The following is a 19210-nucleotide window of genomic DNA, read 5'->3' as shown; positions in this document are numbered from 1 at the left end:
CTCTTCATTTAACCAAGGCAGGACTGTGGGCTTTAAAACTTTACATCTAGCCGGAGCTATGGAGTCTAAAATGCAAGAGCTATTAAAATTACTAAGCAGCTCCTCAACTGTGCTGCCGTTTTCCTTTTCAGATTCCCAATTTTCAATAAAAGCTTGACAGAAAATCGGGGCAGAGAGTGAGCTCAGAGGGCGAGTGGATTTTTTGATAGGTCTATGGTCAGGAAGGAGTGGAATTTGGAACTGCGCTGTGATCAGTGACAGGAAATGGTGTTAGGGATACCTGTTCTACATCAACACAGTTTGAGATCACAAGATCCAAAATGTGACCTTTGCTGCGGCTGGGGGATTTTACATGTTGGTTCAGATGAAAAGATTGTAGCAGTTAAATGAAGTCGGAGGCAAGTGGAGAAGAAGTAGGACAACAAACGTGAATGTTAAAATCCCCTAAAATGATGAGCCTGTCATATTTGACCATGATGATTGATAAAAATGTGCAAATTCCTGAATGAAACCAGAAATGAAATAAAACCAGAAACTCAACACAACTACACAGTGACAGGTCAGAGTCACACTGTAACTGATGCTGCACAACAAGTTGTGTAACTTCTGGTGTTTTTCTTTACAATCAGCCCTCAGGTCTCATGATCAGTGAAATATGAAGGAAGTGTCAGAACCGGTCTGACAGCTGGGTGACTCTGCACTCAGACCTGTTCTATCCACTGTTAACCCATTCATGTCAGTGTTGTATCAGGTGTCCTGTTTTCAAGGTAATGAAATAGATGGATGATAATATCCTGAATTTCCCTGAGGGACCTCATCCCTGCTGCACTGTGTAAGGTGTGTGATCCATGCTGCTTCTGCTCAGTGATTGATACTCACAGTGAGGTCTCATTCAGTCAGCAACCATTCTCAATAACACTGTTAGACTGTAGCAGACACATGTTGAATCATGTCTGCCCTCAGGACCATGAAGGTGTGACAGGAATGCAGGTTACAGAGAGTCCGGCTGCGACAGCTGATACTTATATTTACTGTATTTGACTTCAGGGTTTGCAGCACATTATGTCGACCAAGTCATGTAAAGAAATCGGTCCAGACAGTGTTTAGCTTGTGTGTTTTCTTGTTGTCTGTCAGAGGCTGGGTCGTGGCTCTGCTTCAGAGAGTTGGCTGCTGACACCTGGCTCCCAGCTGAGCCAACAGTCAGTTTAAACCTGTTCAGAGTTCCTAGGAAGTCATGTGACCACAGAGGCTCCTCCTATGATGGAGTATAAACACCCTGAACACTGACTGCTCTCTGCTTCGTCACAGAAACCAACAACACAGGTAAGACTCACTCACTGTGAAGGAATGATGAGAAAATGCTTCCAACATGTTGAGTGCAGAGTTTTAATGTGGACATTAGCTGGATAGATCAGTAGGAATCAATGGCTTTATGTTATCATGTTCTATTATAAAGGTGACATCATGAGGTCACAGGTAAAGTGTAAAAATGTTGATGAAGAGAGAGAAAAGGCTCAAAAGCCTACAAGTGGCTGCTTAGTGCCAAAACCACAGATATGTGTGCAGCACACTGTAGCAGCAGCAGGTGCAGCGCCCACATCAGTGCAGAAGCAGGTCCATGGAGTGCACAGGCCGTCAGAGTGCACACAGCTTTAATGAGCAGCAGAGTAGTAACACAGAGGGAGGAGGAGGAGAGACGAGAGCCAGCAGGGACCGGAGCAGGAGTCAGAATAGCTCCTGTCAGCCGGTAGAAGTACGGGAGCAGTAGATGAGTGACTGTTGCCTTTGTTGCTTTGTTTACAAATCGTGCTATGACTTGTTGTCATGGTGACTTGGTGTAAACAGTACATTACATTTAGCAGCGTTTCTTTGACGGCCACTTTAGCTTCAAGATGGGAATGGTGGCCCTGTGGCCATCTCTCCCCAGATGAAAGCTCTGAGTGTTACAAGAATGTTTTTAGCATGGCCACTCTCTTCCGTGTAGTCTAATGTGCTTTATTTCATCTTTGAACAGCACATATATGCTCTGGTATGCAGAACTTATAAATAACCATGGTGGGCCGCCATGGACAGAAATGCCAGGGCCACATTTTAGTCCCAGGTCAGCCTGGTAAAGAGAATGTAGTTTGGTTGTAACAGGATCAACTCATTGTAAACTGGTGTTTAGAATTTCAATACATCACCCTTATCAATGTGCAGCTGTGAGGAGGTTGTAGCCTACTGAGATGTGAGTGGAGCTGGATGCTCACAAAGAGGAGAACCTTGGTGCTGGTGCAGCGCCCTCTCATGGTGACTCCCTTAAGTGTTGCCAGGCAACAGATTCCACTGGGCTTGGTTTAAGATGTAGTATGTTTGTTTATTGGAAAATGATACAGTATTAAATATGGAGCAAAAATGATCTGAAGGATTCAGATGTGACCAGTCATCGATCTGTGCTGATCTGTAGCTCATTGATTGCTGAGCTCCATCTAGTGGACAGACAGTAGAAGTGAATCAGGAAATGTCTTTCAGACACTTGATGACTTTTATAGCAGATGAACAGCTGTTTCAGAACAAGTTGTGTTACTGTAGTGTTTTTCTGTTCCAGTCACAGCAGACTGTAGAACTCTCAGGTCACATGATCAGTGAGGAATGCAGGGAGTGTCAGAACCGGTCTGACAGCTGGATGACACTGCACTCATCACTTGTATCTACTGTTAACCCATTCATGACCACAGTGGAGTTTGTATGATTTGACAGCATTTAAACACCTGCTGTGAAAATGTCGGTTTGTTCTGAGTTCATCAGATCAGACTACTTCCAGGACTGACGCCATAGAGACATACTGTAAAGACAATCAAATGAACTGGACCTTCAAGGAGGGTCAGTGGGTGCTGCTGGGGGGACAGGGCACCCTGCTGATATAATGGTAGGAGAAACACTGATGTCTATAGCTCTGATTATCAGCCCTACACACTACAGTGTGGACTAGCTGCACCACCTGCTAAACACAAAGGTTGTAGGCCTGGTCTTAAAGGTGGAGGTGGTGTCTGCCTCTCTAATCCAAATTTACACCTGGTTCCAGAGGAAGGGCTCCTAGTAATTAAAGGCTCCTCCCAGTCTACTTTAATGGATTCTAGGAACTACAGGAATCGAATCAGGAATAGGAGCTGCTCTGCTCATGATGTCACTGCTGCTGTAAAAACACAGACACAGACATAAGAAGTGCACAAAGTGTTTTGCAGTCATGTAGCATGTGATGCAAAGCTGACAGATGAAAGTCATGTCTGAAGCAGCACAGTGCATTTCCATCTGCTCAACACAACAACACAGGTCAGAGTCACACTGTAACTGATGCTTCACAACAAGTTGTGTAACTTCTGGTGTTTTTCTTTACAATCAGCCCTCAGGTCTCATGATCAGTGAAATATGAAGGAAGTGTCAGAACCGGTCTGACAGCTGGGTGACTCTGCACTCAGACCTGTTCTATCCACTGTTAACCCATTCATGTCAGTGTTGTATCAGGTGTCCTGTTTTCAAGGCGTGGTTTCTCTGGAGTTACTTCTTGTTCATTTCCTGACAGACAGCAGCAGATGAGCAGCTCCACACATGAAGCTGGAAACTTCTGGAAGTCAGAGCTGACTCAGCAGGTGAGAATCTGTCAATATCTGATCAGTGATCAGTTTGACCACCTCATTGATTTTACTGCAGTGTAACTGATTGATCTTTATTGTTGTTTAACTGAAACGTCTGTTCTACAATCGCTCCCTCTCTGAAACTCAGAACAACTTGTCTAAAACCACTTTAAATAGAAAATGTTGGTTTATGCTGAGTTTATCAGATCAGTGTGTTTTTTACTTGTAGTTGAACAAACTCTCAGGTCACATGATCAGTGAGAAATGCAGGGAGTGTCAGAACCAGTCCGACTGGATGACTTTCTGTGATGTTTGTGTTCACTGAGCTGCACAGTTTAAAAAATCCTGAATGTAAATCTTCTTTGTTGTGTGTTAGCAGATTTGTTTTAGGAAACAGTGATTTTATTTTCTGTGTTGTTTCACTGAGCTGCTGATGTTCACAGTTGTGTATCAGGTGTCCTGTTTTAAAGTCCTGGTTTTTATGGAGTTGCTTTTTGTCCATTTCCTGTCTGTCAGACAGCAGCAGGACAAAAGTGTCTGTAAGTCCATCTGAACTGATCCAGCAGGTGAGAGTCCTTCCAGAGAAATCTCTCCATGTCTGATCACACTGTGCTGCATCACTGACTGATGGTACAGTACAGATGTTTCTGCTGCTGATTGGCTGCTTTCTCTTTGCTCTTTGATGACTTTTATAGCAGATGAACAGCTGTTTCAGAACAAGTTGTGTTACTTGCAGTGTTTTTCTGTTCCAGTCACAGCAGACTGTAGAACTCTCAGGTCACATGATCAGTGAGGAATGCAGGGAGTGTCAGAACCGGTCTGACAGCTGGATGACACTGCACTCATCACTTGTATCTACTGTTAACCCATTCATTGTCAGGGTTTGTGGATGATGAGGACACAGTTGCAGAGAGCAGAGCAGTTCAAAGTCCAAGAGCCTTTATTAAAGGCCAGGAGGGCAAAACAAGACAAAACTAAAAATCACACTTGTCGTGGTCAAAAGGTAAGGTACAAAAGTAGCAACACAAAATCACACTGGCGTGGAAAAACTACAGGGCAGGAGCAAAACAACAAAAGCAAGACAACTACCTGGAGCAGGCAGAAATACATGGCATGGTGGGCGAGGATCTAGGCATGGCATGGCATGGACGAGACATGAACACAATCCCCGAGTGATGACGAGACAAACTGGCAGAGAGTGCAGGGAAGACAAAGACTAAATACACAGGGACCAGGGAAGACAACGAGACACAGGTGACACACATGAGGGCAGGGCAGGTAATCATCGAGGAGGGAAAACACAGGAAGAAACACAAGACAAGACTAGACAACTAAACAAAGACCCAGAACTACAGGAAAAATAACTATAACTAAACACAGATTAAACTAAAAACCCAAAACAAGGAAAACTAAAACATAAATGAACCCAAGTCGTGACATTCCTGTCTTCAGTCCACTTATCTAACTTCCTTTACAGCATTTTGGACAGTCTATTAACCACCCCAAACACTTCACAGAGTGTTGTTTATCCACCACAAACATATGTGATGTCAAATATCCCCTTCAGTCTGTACATACAGTAAGAACCTGGCTGTGACCTGAAGGTGTTACATGTGAGGTTAAAAATGTGAGGTTAGTCCTGATCCAGTCCTTTTGGGGGTAATGTGAAGTGAAAGTTTTTACCTTTGTTCTCTTTTTAAAGCATTTTTTTATTTTTCAAATTTAAGAAATTATTAAACATTACAGTTGCCCCCTAACTGGGCAACTAATCTACTCACTTTAACAACTCAAAATAAAGTGGTGCACGTAGAAAGAAGAACAAATGAAATGTAAGTGAAAATGACACGCTGTATTCAATAATACAGATGTTATTTTCCATGGTTAGCTCAGGCTGTAAACCTGTTTATTTCTACTGTAAAGTTGGACTTTACAGCATGGAGCTCTGTGGGGATGGGCTCACTGTTGGAGCCAGGCCCCAGAGGCTGAAAGGGGAACTGCAGGTTTTGAGAAGGTTGAAGCAAGGCGTCTGGACTTGTAGAGTTTTCTAGAAGACGTTTCGCTGCTCATCCAAGCAGCTTCATCAGTTCTAACTGTTGGTGGGAAACATGGTTTATATGTGGTTACAGACCTCAGTGGGTGGGTCTGGGTAAAACTTAAAAAACAATAGCACTAAATGTTTCCATACTTACCTGTGATGATCTGGCTGCCTGGGCCAGGTGTGTCTGACTTCAACCAATTGTAATAATGTTCTTTATTAAAACTGCTTTTAAGTTTTATTTATTGTTGAAATAATATTCCTGCAAAAGTGAAGGGGGGATGAAGAACACAGGCTGTCGATCAGATGGTTGTGATCAGCTGTATTGAATGCAGCACTGAGGTCCAGTAATACTAAGACGGAGACTTTGGATGCATCATTTTCAGATGTAGGCCATTCAAGACTTTAATAAGTGCAGTCTCTGCGCTGTGGTGTGCTCAAATCCAGAAATTCATTCAAATGATTGTTCCACACCAAAATGCATGGATTTGTTAGGAAATGTTTTCATTGACTTTTCCCAGAAAAAGAAGGTTAGATATTGGCCTGTAGTTATTTGTAGCTGAAGCATCCAGGTTGGACTTTTTTTAGACAAAGTTTAATTACTGCACTTTTCAGGGCTCGAGGAAACTGCCCTGGCTGAAGAGAATAGTTTACCATTTGGACACATCTGAAGCTGCGTAGTTAAAATCAACAACAACAAGAAAAGGTTGGAGGCAGATTATCAAGGGAGGGGCTTTTTGGACAGCAGTTCAGCTGGGACTGGTACTCCTGAGTTTGTCAGTCTGTCTATAACAGAGAACAATGTGCGAGCATTGTTACTGTTTCTAACAATAATCTCTGAAAAAAGGATTGTCTTGTATTTTTCAGTTCCTGGTTGTAGTCACGTAGGTTGTCTTTGGCACAGGATATACTTCACTGATATCAGCATTCATTTTTCTCTTTCTGTGTGATTGTGTCTTGGCACTAAGTGTGTGTCAGGTGACTTCAGTCTGTTCAGGTCCCACTTTCATAGGTTTTGGAAAGGACACAGCGTCATCCAGGTTTAGCTTATCAGCGGCAGGAGGATCATAATTAGCACGGCTTTTTGTGGATAGAGATTTAGCTTTCTTACCACCAGGTGTGTGAGTCTCATGAAGACTTTTATCATGCTTTAATGTCAGTGATTTGCTCCAGACATGTCTCCACCAGGCTGAAGAATAAACTCAGCTGCAGCAGGTCTGTTGCATTGTTAAAAAGTTAAAATCCAAATGTCCAGTGGTTCAAATCTTGAGTGCAGTGAAAAGAATGTATCTCAACTGACATGGACAGAAAAGTAGAGCTGGTAAGAGCCAGAGCAAGCAGAAAAGAAGCAAGGGCAGATGAGTTCATAGATTTTTAAAAACGTTTCTCCAAGAAAAACTATATCAGTAGACCTCTACTGTGCACAAGACCAGCACAGGTACACATGTGGCTGTTGGTGCACAAATGTAACCCTTTAGCATCTGTGCACACTAAGTAACATACATCACCAGAATCTAGTTAATTGTACTCTGATGTCTGAAAATCCTACAGGAATCTGGAAGTTTAAACCTGTTGGAACCCTGTGGTCACAGCAGAACCAGGAGAGGACAGACAGACCTCTGAAGACCTCTCAAGATGGCACATCCTCCAGAGGTGCTTCTGCAGACTTTAGAGAAATTAGGAAAAGACGAGTTTGTAACGTTTAAGTGGTACATGTACCAGGAGGGAATTCTAGAAGACTTCCAATCGATCCCAAAGTATAAACTTGAAGACGCAAACCGGACGGAAACAGTGGACCTGATGGGGCACACCTACGCTGAGAACGCTATCAAAGTCATGAACGTGGTTTTGGTGAAGATGGGGCGGAAAAATGTGGTCAAAGATGATCCTTCAGAACCTTCAGGAAGTGATGGAGCTGTCCACAGGTGAGAACATCTCTTTCAGTGTGTGTCTGAGAAACCCCTGAGCCTTGATCTTCATCTTTCTCCATCATTAAATGTCCATTGTTTTAACGTCAGTTTTCCTTAATCACTTCATACAGTCTCTGTATATGTATTTATATGCATTGTGTCAGAAAACTCTTCTACCCATGACACATGTGAGCCAGGGTTGTGCATATAGAGTGAAAGAAACAGAGACAGTGTGGCTTATCAATGACAATTCCAGTTTATTTCAGCCATATTGCAAATGAAACAGGTCTCATACATCAGCAACAACACAAATAGATTGAGGACTCTGAAACCAACACCAAAGGAAAAAACACTCAGACATACTGTCCTCCAGATAATAACAACCAATACTAATAATCATATCCAGCACAAGGCTGCAGTTACCTCTGGCATAGTTTCAAACCACGTTAGACATGCTGCTACTCTGGAGACCTTAAGAGGACTGTTAGGACTATTGTGCAGCGATTAGCCTGTTAGATGCCATGCATCAGTTATTATTATGATGAACTAATTTCATTAGTGAACTTTACATGACTGACAGGTTTCGTTACAGAATAGCTCCTTATATAGACGTTCTTTTTGGCTGCCATCTCTTGTGTCTCGCACTCACTGTCTCACATGTGTTTTGATGCTGCCAACCAACGTAGCTACACACATGACAGCCTTTGATATAACACAGTCAGAATGTGTTTCTTCCTGCAGGGTGGACCATGGTGGAGAGCAGAGGTTAAAACCTGATGTGAGGGAGGGTAAGTTTGACTCAGTCTTTCCTCATGTTATTGTGCATGAGTCAGTGTTCTATCAGTCCATCAGAAGTCCTGTCTTTAATGGACATTTGTCTCTTGTATTCAGTCACAGTGTCATTGCACACTTACTGGATCCTTATTGTTCTGACCCACATATGCAACAAGAAAAAGGCTTTTGTCCATCAAACGTCTGGATGCGATGTCATTGGAGTGAATATGGACTGTGACCTGCTAGCATGTCCCAGGTGTCTTTTTAGTCTCATGTCCTCCTCACTTCCACTCTCACATGAGCCAGATGATTTGTGTGTCTTTAGTCTGTGTCTGAGTACCTGTTGTGTTGATGTGTTTGTGTAGCTGGAGTCCATCTTGCTTTTGGATCAGTCATTGTCATTTGTAAGTAGCTCTGTATATATTGTCATGTGTAGCTGCAGCTTGTAGGAGGGAGACGCCCTTTTTCTTTGTTCTCCTGTTTTTGGGTCAGGAGTTTTAGGTTCCAGCTTTGCCATTTTTTTTCTTTTGTTAGGGAACTTTAGTGTGTTTTAGTGTCTTTTTGCTTGTTGTTTTGGGCACTGCTCACCTCTGAGTTCATGAACTACAGCCTGACACTGAATCCAGCCTGTGTACCAAACACTGCAGTGTTTATGGTGCTCTAATCACTTGCTTTGTCTGTCAGACTTACGATGCACGATATTCAGATTGTATATTTCAACTCTGACAGGTGTTAGAAAGTAACACTGGCTGACAATAGTGTTAAAACTCTACACTAGTGTCAGTGTTGCAAAAACAAAACTACCACATTATACTCACACTAATACTGACACACCATTAAAACTCATATGTTTTAATATGTTTCGTTATATTACCATAGAAGCTCAAGTTAAGTATAGTTATTAGTAGTTTGTACCATGAGTGAAGGTGGTTAGGGGGCGCAGTGAAATGTTTACAGAAAACAACAAAGACCATCCATGTGTTCAGTTGCCTTGATTTACTCTCTTAGCCATAGCATTGCCAAGATGAATTCGTTTTTTGGATGATAATGGATCTGTTCTGCTTTGTAGGAACACACTGAGCTGCCTGGGAAAGTTAGTTAAGACAGACAAGGTCTGCCTATATGTGTAAACACACACTAACACTCCTCACTGTCTTTGACAGATGGGATGGTTCCAGTACCAGAGCCACGCCACATCACATATTACCAACAGAAACTCCGATCCCACTTCCAGGACAAGTTTCTGTATGCAGAAGAAGGCTGGGCAGAAGATAAAAAGCGTCTGGTTGATATCTACACAGAGCTGTACATCACAGCCGGCCCTGACATACACATCAACACACAGCATGAGGTCCAACAGATCCAGAAAGCCTGGAGGCCCAGAGACACTGAGACATCTGTCAAACCCAGAGACATGTTCCAACATCCTTCTGGAAAAAAAAGACCTGTAAAAACAGTGCTGACCAATGGAATCGCAGGAATTGGAAAGACCTTCCTGGTGCAAAAGTTTATGCTGGACTGGGCTGAAGGAACAGCCAATCAAGATGTGCATCTCATTTTCCCCTTCTCCTTCCGCCAGCTGAATCCACGGATGGGAAAACAGTTCAGTTTGGCAAACCTCATTCATGAATGTATCCCAGAGGCTAAGGGCATCAAAGAGGAGGCTCTTAATTGCATCTTTAATGCTTTAGAATCATCAGGAAACAGCAACTATGACAAGAGCGAATTCAAGCTTCTGTTTGTGTTTGATGGACTGGATGAGAGCCGCCTTCATCTGGACCTTCATGTTGATGATAGTCACTCTGTTGATGTAACTAAGTCCTCCACCACCGATATCTTGGTGAAAAACCTCATCAATGGAAAACTGCTGCGTTCCGCTCGCATATGGATAACCACACGGCCTGCAGCAGCCAAACAGATCCCTCGTATGTGTGTGAATGTGGTGACAGAGGTCAGAGGGTTCACTGACCCACAGAAGGAGGAGTACTTCAGGAAGAGGTTCAGAGAGGAGGAGCAGGCCATTAGGATCATCTCCCACATCAAGACATCACGAAGCCTCCACATCATGTGCCACATCCCAGTCTTCTGCTGGATCACTGCTACAGTTCTGGAGGACATGTTGGAAACCAGAGACCTGCCCAAGTCCCTGACTGAGATGTATGCAGAGTTTCTGATGTTTCAGGTAAATCAGTCCAAAAAGAAATGTGACCCTGAACAACTGTCCAGGCAGTGCATTTTTTCACTAGCAAAACTGGCTCTTCAGCAGCTGGAAAAGGGCAACATGATCTTCTATGAAAAGGATCTGAAAGAGTGTGCCATCGATATCAGTGACGCCTCAGTGTACTCAGGAGTGTTCACAGAGATCTTCAAAGAAGAGAAGAGAAGGAAACAGGAATTCACAACATTCTGCTTTGTTCACCTGAGTGTTCAGGAGTTTCTGGCTGCTTTCCACCTCATACGCTGTTTCATTGATGGGGACGATGAAGAGCTGGTGAACTTCCTGGGAAAGAAAAGTTGGTCATCTCTGGATGACATCCTGGACAGAGTCATGGAGAAATCTCTGAACAGTAAAACTGGCCACCTGGACCTGATGGTTCGCTTCCTTCATGGTCTCTCCCTGCAGTCAAACCAGAGACTTTTAAAAGACCTGCTGGGTCAGACAGAGATCAGTTCAGAGGCCATCCAGAGAGCCATCAACAACCTGAAACAGAGAAGCACTGATACAGTGTCCCCTGACAGAAGCATCAACATCTTCCACTGTCTGATGGAGATGAACGACCTCTCAGTGCATCAGGAGATCCAAGAGTTCCTGCAGTCAGAGAACAGATCAGAGAAGAAACTCTCTGAGATCCACTGCTCAGCTCTGGCCTACATGCTGCAGATGTCAGAGGAGGTTCTTGATGAGCTAGACCTGATGAAGTACAACACAACAACAGAAGGACGATTGAGACTGCTTCCAGCTGTGAGGAACTGCAGAAAGTTCAGGTGAGTCCAGATGTGACCAATCAGTGTAGATTACTGGTTTAGTTCTTAGACACATTCACACTGTGTGTTTCTCTCTAACAGAGCTCCTTGTGTTCATTGACACATCACATCAGCTGTGTTTTTGTCTCGAATGTTCTTCTACTGTGAAAACATTGTTTTTTATGTTTCTGTTTGAAGCTGTTAAATGAATGGACAATAAATGTGTCTTTATTTGTAGTTAAAACAGCTGCATGTGGCCAAAGAGCTGCACAAACTACATAGATACAAAGACTGCAAAAACTGCAGCACAACATCATGGTATGCAAACATGCAGACACATACCATTACACAAACAGTTCAATCAGGATGTCACACAACAGAATAACTCTTTAAAGTCTCTGAATGAAAGAGAAGAATTTATCTTTCAGCAAAATCAGCTGGAAGAACCTACAACAGAGGAATAAAGTGAAATACACTGTCAAAATGAGACGATGAGAATGATCAGAACTATTGTTACATGTCAAACAGTCAGATCAAATGAGATCACTGCTACTACTTAACGTGTCCCTTTCATAATGTTCTGATATTTCTGTCATCACAGACTTTCTGACTGTAAACTCTCAGAGACTCACTGGGAAGTTGTGGCCTCAGCTCTGAAGTCCGACCCCTCCCATCTGACAGAGCTCGACATGAACTGGAACAACCTGGAGGATTCAGGACTGAAGCAGCTATGTGCTGGACTGGACAGTCCTCACTGCATACTGCAGGTTCTTAGGTCAGTTAATGTTATTATTAGGCTGAGGTCCAGTGTTTAAATCATCTGTCAGGACTGACAGACAGAAAAGGACCACAGACATGTGTATCTTCAGTCGCTGTTGCTCTGATGACAAATCAGATCTACTCATATGTTCAAATGTTGCTCAGTAATTCAGTGAATAATTATTATTTTCTTCCCTCCCAGTAACAGTAATCTGTATGTTTTAATGTTATCCCATATTATTAGATGATCAGTGGTATCAATGGCTCTATCAATGTCTTGTATTGTTTTATTAGGTTGTGTGGTTGTGGTTTGTCAGAGATCAGCTCTCTGGGATCAGCTCTGAAGGCTAACCCCTCCCAGCTGAGATATCTGGACCTCAGTGGGAACCACCTGCAGGATGTGGAGCAGCTACGTGGTTTTCTGGAGAGTTGTAGCCTGCAGACTCTGAGGTCAGTCTTAATAGTTTTATGTGTTGTGATTTAAAGTTTGTGGTGGGGTGAGCTCTGAAGTCCCAAGACTGCAGATCCTTGGGTCAGGGTAAATCTGGGTGTTGATCCAGTCTTCACATTTCATTGGTTGATCGGTTGGATTTTGCTGCTTATGTTTTGAACTTATGATGCATTACTAACCCCACCCAACCCCAGATGTTGAATGTCTGTAGGGGTTTAGTTCTTGCTTTTTGAGTTTATGATTTTGTAACTCTACTCTTGTCAAGTTGTCTGATCAATGAGGGAGGTTTGGGTTTACTGAAGCTCTTTGAGATGCAGCATGGTTTTGTTTTCAGTTGTATATCAGCATGAGTTGCAGATATAACTAGTACAAATGAGTTCCAAGATAAAATTGTTGGAACTTTCTGGTGTAAAATATTTCCGACAAAAATATGTGAATATAGAAAACACTTCAACAACATGTAGCGCTCCCCTCTGTAGTCATATTGATGAGGGCAGGCTTTTAGGTTCTTTTAAAGTATTTATCCAATGTTTCTTAACCCTGATTAACTCAGTTTTAATTATTATCTTGGATGTCCCTTTAATACACACAAGTGCAGTGTTTGACCCATCAATCAAATGGCCATCTTTAAATTATATTTTTAATAAAGATCTTAACTACGTCTGCATATGTCTCTGCAATTGAATCACTGCCCTTTCTCAGGTGAGTAATAAGTAACACAACACAAGGTTTTAGAAAAATAATTCTCAGTTATTTAAGAAAAGGTTAATGCTGGTGAACTAAGACATGAAAATAAAATTAGAATATTGTTTTGGAGCCTTAAACATCAAATGTCACTTTTTTAAAGAAAAACACTCCAGCTGTTTGGAGGCAAAAACACAATATAACCTTTTTTCTTAACCCTCTAATGAATTCAGAAACTCAGTTTACCAACCTCAAGGTCACTTAAACAAAAGTTGTGGCCCCCACACCTTAATACACTCTATAAAGCAGCAACTTAAATGATTACAGACTGACATATACCGCAGCAGGCCTGATGCGGTGCTTGTGTTCGTGGACGCCCAAAACTTAATGGCCGCTTCACTCTGTGAGCAAAATAAAACAAGCACCTGAGGTGTTCCAGTCCCGTCCTCCAACAGTCACAGGAGCAGGCTCAGCATCAGCATCTCACCACAGACTCCGTCTACTGTCTCTATCCTCTCTTCTTGCCGGAAGAAACTCCCAAGTCCTAGTGGCTCCAACCTCCGTCCGTGTCTCTTCTCTGTCCTCAGGTGGAAAACAGCAGATGAGCTCCTCAAACAGTCGACTGAGTGAGTCCAACTAGAGCTAGAAAAAGTCCCTTCACTTGTCATCAACTGACTTGAATCTATTCCTCGAGGTGGCTAACAGCTAGCTTTAGCATTAGCACAAAACATAAACAGTCTGAACTTCGTGCTGAAATTCTTCCCGCCTCTCAGTATGCTGCTAGACTTCTTCTCACAGATTGTCCTGTCAACAACCTTAAGACACAAGTTACACACCGTTTTGTGCACTGCTAACTCATTATTATTTGTAGTTAAAACGCTGCATGTGGCCAAAGAGCTGCACAAACAACATAAATACAAAGACTGCAAAAACTGCAGCACAACATCATGGTATGCAAACATGCAGACACATACCATTACACAAACAGTTCAATCAGGATGTCACACAATACAGAATAACTCTTGAAAGTCTCTGAATGAAAGAGAAGAATTTATCTTTCAGCAATATCAGCTGGAAGAACCTACAACAGAGGAATAAAGTGAAATACACTGTCAAAATGAGACGATGAGAATGATCAGAACTATTGTTACATGTCAAACAGTCAGATCAAATGAGATCACTGCTACTACTTAAAGTGTCCCTTTCATAATGTTCTTGTTTCTGTCATCACAGACTTTCTGACTGTAACCTCTCAGAGACTCACTGTGAAGTTGTGGCCTCAGCTCTGAAGTCCGACCCCTCCCATCTGACAGAGCTCGACATGAACCAGAACAGGCTGCAGGATTCAGGACTGAAGCAGCTATGTGCTGGATTGGACAGTCCTCACTGCATACTGCAGGTTCTTAGGTCAGTTAATGTTATTATTAGGCTGAGGTCCAGTTTTTAAATCATCTGTCAGGACTGACAGACAGAAAAGGACCACAGACATGTGTATCTTCAGTCACTGTTGCTCTGATGACAAATCAGATCTACTCATATGTTCAAATGTTGCTCAGTAATTCAGTGAATAATTATTATTTTCTTCCCTTCCAGTAACAGTAATCTGTATGTTTTAATGTTATCCCATATTATTAGATGATCAGTGGTATCAATGGCTCTATCAATGTCTTGTATTGTTTTATTAGGTTGTGTGGCTGTGGTTTGTCAGAGATCAGCTCTCTGGGATCAGCTCTGAAGGCTAACCCCTCCCAGCTGAGATATCTGGACCTCAGTGGGAACCACCTGCAGGATGTGGAGCAGCTACGTGGTTTTCTGGAGAGTTGTGGACTGCAGACTCTGAGGTCAGTCTTAATAGTTTTATGTGTTGTGATGTAAAGGTTGTGGTGGGGTGAGCTTAATACACTCTATAAAGCGGCAACTTAAATGATTACAGACTGACATATACCGCAGCAGGCCTGATGCGGTGCTTGTGTTCGTGGACGCCCAAAACTTAATGGCCGCTTCACTCTGTGAGCAAAATAAAACAAGCACCTGAGGTGTTCCAGTCCTGTCCTCCAACAGTCACAGGAGCAGGCTCAGCATCAGCATCTCACCACAGACTCCGTCTACTGTCTCTATCCTCTCTTCTTGCCGGAAGAAACTCCCAAGTCCTAGTGGCTCCAACCTCCGTCCGTGTCTCTTCTCTGTCCTCAGGTGGAAAACAGCAGATGAGCTCCTCAAACAGTCGACTGAGTGAGTCCAACTAGAGCTAGAAAAAGTCCCTTCACTTGTCATCAACTGACTTGAATCTATTCTTCCAGGTGGCTAACAGCTAGCTTTAGCATTAGCACCAAACATAAACCGTCTGAACTTCGTGCTGAAAGTCTTCCCGCCTCTCAGTATGCTGCTAGACTTCTTCTCACAGATTGTCCTGTCAACAACCTTAAGACACAAGTTACACACCGTTTTGTGCACTGCTAACTTAGAAATGAACACAGAAAATCTCTGTGTTACACATGTTTCTCCGACACACCTCTCCTAGTCTGTGTCACACTGTGCTCACGGTCCTGTCACTTGTTATTAACCCCATCTATGCTGGTGGGACATCTTTCAGCAACATTCTTTAACATAACACAACAAACATGTAACACTTTTTTACCCTTTTAAATCACATTTTAAATGCTTACACATTTAAACTTGAACTGAAATGATCAACACTCATTAAAACATGTGGGGATTTTAAACTGGGTTACAAACAAAACAAATGTAGGAATGAAACCTTCTAGATGTAGGCTTCACTCAAGAGATTAAATGATGATGGATTGTGCAAGTACATCTATAACATTAAACTGCAACTCATTAAACAAGACGAAAATATGAATTGACACACTATGAACACAAAGTTAACTAGAAAGCATTTCCTGCAGAAAATGTGAGTTTGGTTGCTGCAGCTGAAGCATTGCTCTGAATGATGTGAAGGATTGCTCTGAATTGCTGGAGAATCTGCAGTCTGAATTTAAGTTGCTGAAACACTTTGAATAGATGAAGCTGTTTTATTGTGAAAAGTAGAAAACCTTTGAACATTAGGAAGTTATGAAACAGAAACTGCTGGAGATGAACAATATGAAGTCACTGACCTTAAAGAATAGCCTGGAAATACACCATAAAGGTCTGAGGCTGGAATCATATCTAAAGCTAATAAGGACAGGCTGTATGGTTTTAATGTGGAAAAGTATCAGAGTTACCTCCCCCAGAACATTTTGGATGAAGTAGAAGCCATTTCCTGCATTCTGGTGGATTTCAACAGCTATTATACTGACAGAAGTAAAGGGTTAACTCAACAACTATCACTGAGAGATTCAATAACTCCTTATTAATTTTAAGCCATGATGACAAATATAAAACCAACTGAAAATGAAACAGTTCTGTCAGCCTCATGGTGGCACTACACTAACAGGTTATTAGAACAAAATGTTTACATCTGTTACTGTCTACCTCTGTGCCACCATGACTTTAACCACAAAAACCACATTTCTGTTTCACTGTATTCCCAATGAGGCCATCAGCTGCACTGTCAGGTTTTAGAGACTTCACAGAACAGATCAGATTAAACAGATTAGAAACAGATTACCCAAAGCCTCCAAAAAAAGCTGCACAACAGGTAACTTAGTTCACATGAATCTGTGCTGATGTGTCTGCTTGTGTTGATCAGCACACAATCAGTTCACATGAAGTGACTGAAACACAGAGGGAGGATCAATATAGAAGGAAACCCGCTCCCTGTCTCTCACTCCTGGCCTGCCCTATATGCCATAACGTCTGCTGCACCGTGTGCTTGCAGCTGAATCTCAGACCTCACCTGGCAACAATACATTTTTTTCTGATTGGCTGATTCCTGTTCTCTGCCATAGAAATGACAGATGATTAATAATAAAAAATGTACAAACATAATTCACAAATTATAACCACTGACATTACTAGGCTTAGACAATAGTGTCCTTTCATGTTGTAGAATTGTTTTTTTCATTGCACTGCTCTACTTGTTACAATTATTCAGTATTGTTAAATGTACACATTTCATTTCTTTCAGGCTGAGCAGCTGTAACCTCTCAGAGAGAAGCTGTGAAGCTCTGTCCTCAGTCCTCAGCTCCCAGTCCTCTAGTCTGAGAGAGCTGGATCTGGATAATAACGACCTGCAGGATTCAGGAGTGAAGCTTCTTTGTGCTGGACTGGAGAGTGTTGACTGTGGTCTGGAATCACTGAGGTCAGGATCTGGTTGTTGATCATTTAAATGCATACCTTAACATTATGTTTGAAGCTTTTCTACATGCAGTTCATGTGTTGACATGTGGAGGCTTTCAGATTGACACTAATGTGCACTGAATTCTACACAAGTAAAAAGATCTTTATTGTCATTATTCACAACAAATTTCCATTCATTCATCAATAACAACTAATTTGCATTTCTTTCAGTCTGAGCAGCTGTAACCTCTCAGAGAGAAGCTGTGAAGCTCTGTCCTCAGTCCTCAGCTCCCAGTCCTCTAGTCTGAGAGAGCTGGATCTGGATAATAACGACCTGCAGGATTCAGGGGTGAAGCAGCTGTCTCACGGATTAGGGGGTCCAGACTGCAGACTGGAGACTCTCAGGTCAGGATCCAGCTTGTTGATCATCAGTTAAATTCTGCTTCATGTTCATGTTGAAGATCTGTTGGATTTTCCTTCTTTCTTCTTGAGTTCATGACATGTTTTGTACCTCCAGTCTGTCAGGGTGTCTGATCACACAGGAGGGCTGTGCTTCTCTGGCCTCGGCTCTGACCTCCAACCCCTCCTATCTGAGAGAGCTGGACCTGAGCTACAATCATCCAGGAGACTCAGGAGTGGAGCTGCTGTCTGCTTTACTCAACAGTCCAGATTGTAGTCTGAAGACTCTCAGGTACACAGAGACCACAGAGCATGAGTCCTCCTCAGTCTGTCAGTTTAGCTCATATATCCACAGCTGTTGATGGATGGACTGAAACTGCAGAGAAGAAATAATCACTGATCCCTGATGTTCATCTTCCTCCATCATTAAGTGTCCATCATGTTAACTTCACTTTTCTTTATACACGTTCTTCATGTCAAAATACAAACAGACTGATTTTCAGTCACACTTAGTGCAGATCAAATACTAAATGATGCCCTACTTATTAATGTCCTCAGCTGTAAGAACCACTGAATTATTTCCACAAACAAATGTTCCTGAAACAATCCATATGTGAAGCTTCAGAGGAGACAACAACACAATGGTAGAAGGAGGAGTTCCTTCAGTCAGAGACAGAGAGCAGGGAGACACTACAATATTATCACTGTAAAAACTACACTCAGACATGAGTGAATGTATTTATTTGAAGTGTGTCAGAAACTCTTCCATCCATGACACATGTGAACCAGGCTTGTGTTTGCATATAGAGTGAAAGGAACAAACAGTCAGAGACAGTGTGGCTTGTTTGCTGCTTTGGATAAATGCACAATGCTGAGATCAAACCTACACTGTTGCTGCATGAAGAGGATTTTACAGTAAAGCACTGACAGAGAGCAATATTTCACAGAATGGAGGACATGAATAAACACAGAGCAGATCAGGAGAGACTCTTCTGGAGTCGACACAGATGAGTTTCAGTCTGTTTGTGTGTCTCTGACAAACTGAGGAACTCTGCTTCATGTTGATCAGCAGTTTGGACTCATGTTGGTTAGAAAATCATTCTGACTGTGTTTCTTCCTGCAGGGTGGAGCATGGTGGAGAGCAGTGGTTAAAACCTGGGCCGAGGAGGTGTAAGTTTGACTCAGTCTTTCCTCATGTTATTGTGCATGAGTCAGTGTTCTATCAGTCCATCAGAGCTGTTGTAGCGCAGCCTCAGCGGTTGGATTTCTTTGGTGTTTACTGGAGTTTATTACTCCCCAGCAGGAGTTTTAGGTTCCAGCTTAAAAATAAGTTTCACACGGGGTCTCTGTTTAAAGTTTGTAATCAATTAGTAACAAAACACGTTATCCGCCATGTTTC

General features: G+C 42.4%; 1 protein-coding gene across 1 annotated transcript; it reads left to right on the top strand.

Annotated features, from left to right (window-relative positions):
* Positions 1-3566: 3566 nt before the first annotated feature.
* Positions 3567-18974, top strand: LOC114429772 (NACHT, LRR and PYD domains-containing protein 12-like; the record flags this gene model as incomplete). The annotated part of the gene is made up of 9 exons (XM_028398407.1): positions 3567-3629; positions 7201-7574; positions 8301-8347; positions 9497-11318; positions 14425-14598; positions 17261-17434; positions 17644-17817; positions 17930-18103; positions 18935-18974. Coding segments are annotated over exons 2-9 (2895 nt in total), but the record flags the coding sequence as incomplete, so codon positions are not given.
* Between the last annotated feature and the right edge of the window lie 236 nt (positions 18975-19210).

Source organism: Parambassis ranga, unplaced genomic scaffold (genome assembly GCF_900634625.1).
Source record: "Parambassis ranga unplaced genomic scaffold, fParRan2.1 scaffold_21_arrow_ctg1, whole genome shotgun sequence".
Taxonomy (NCBI): domain Eukaryota; kingdom Metazoa; phylum Chordata; class Actinopteri; family Ambassidae; genus Parambassis; species Parambassis ranga.
Note: the sequence above shows the minus strand (reverse complement) of the source record. Positions and strands in the feature narration are given on the sequence as shown.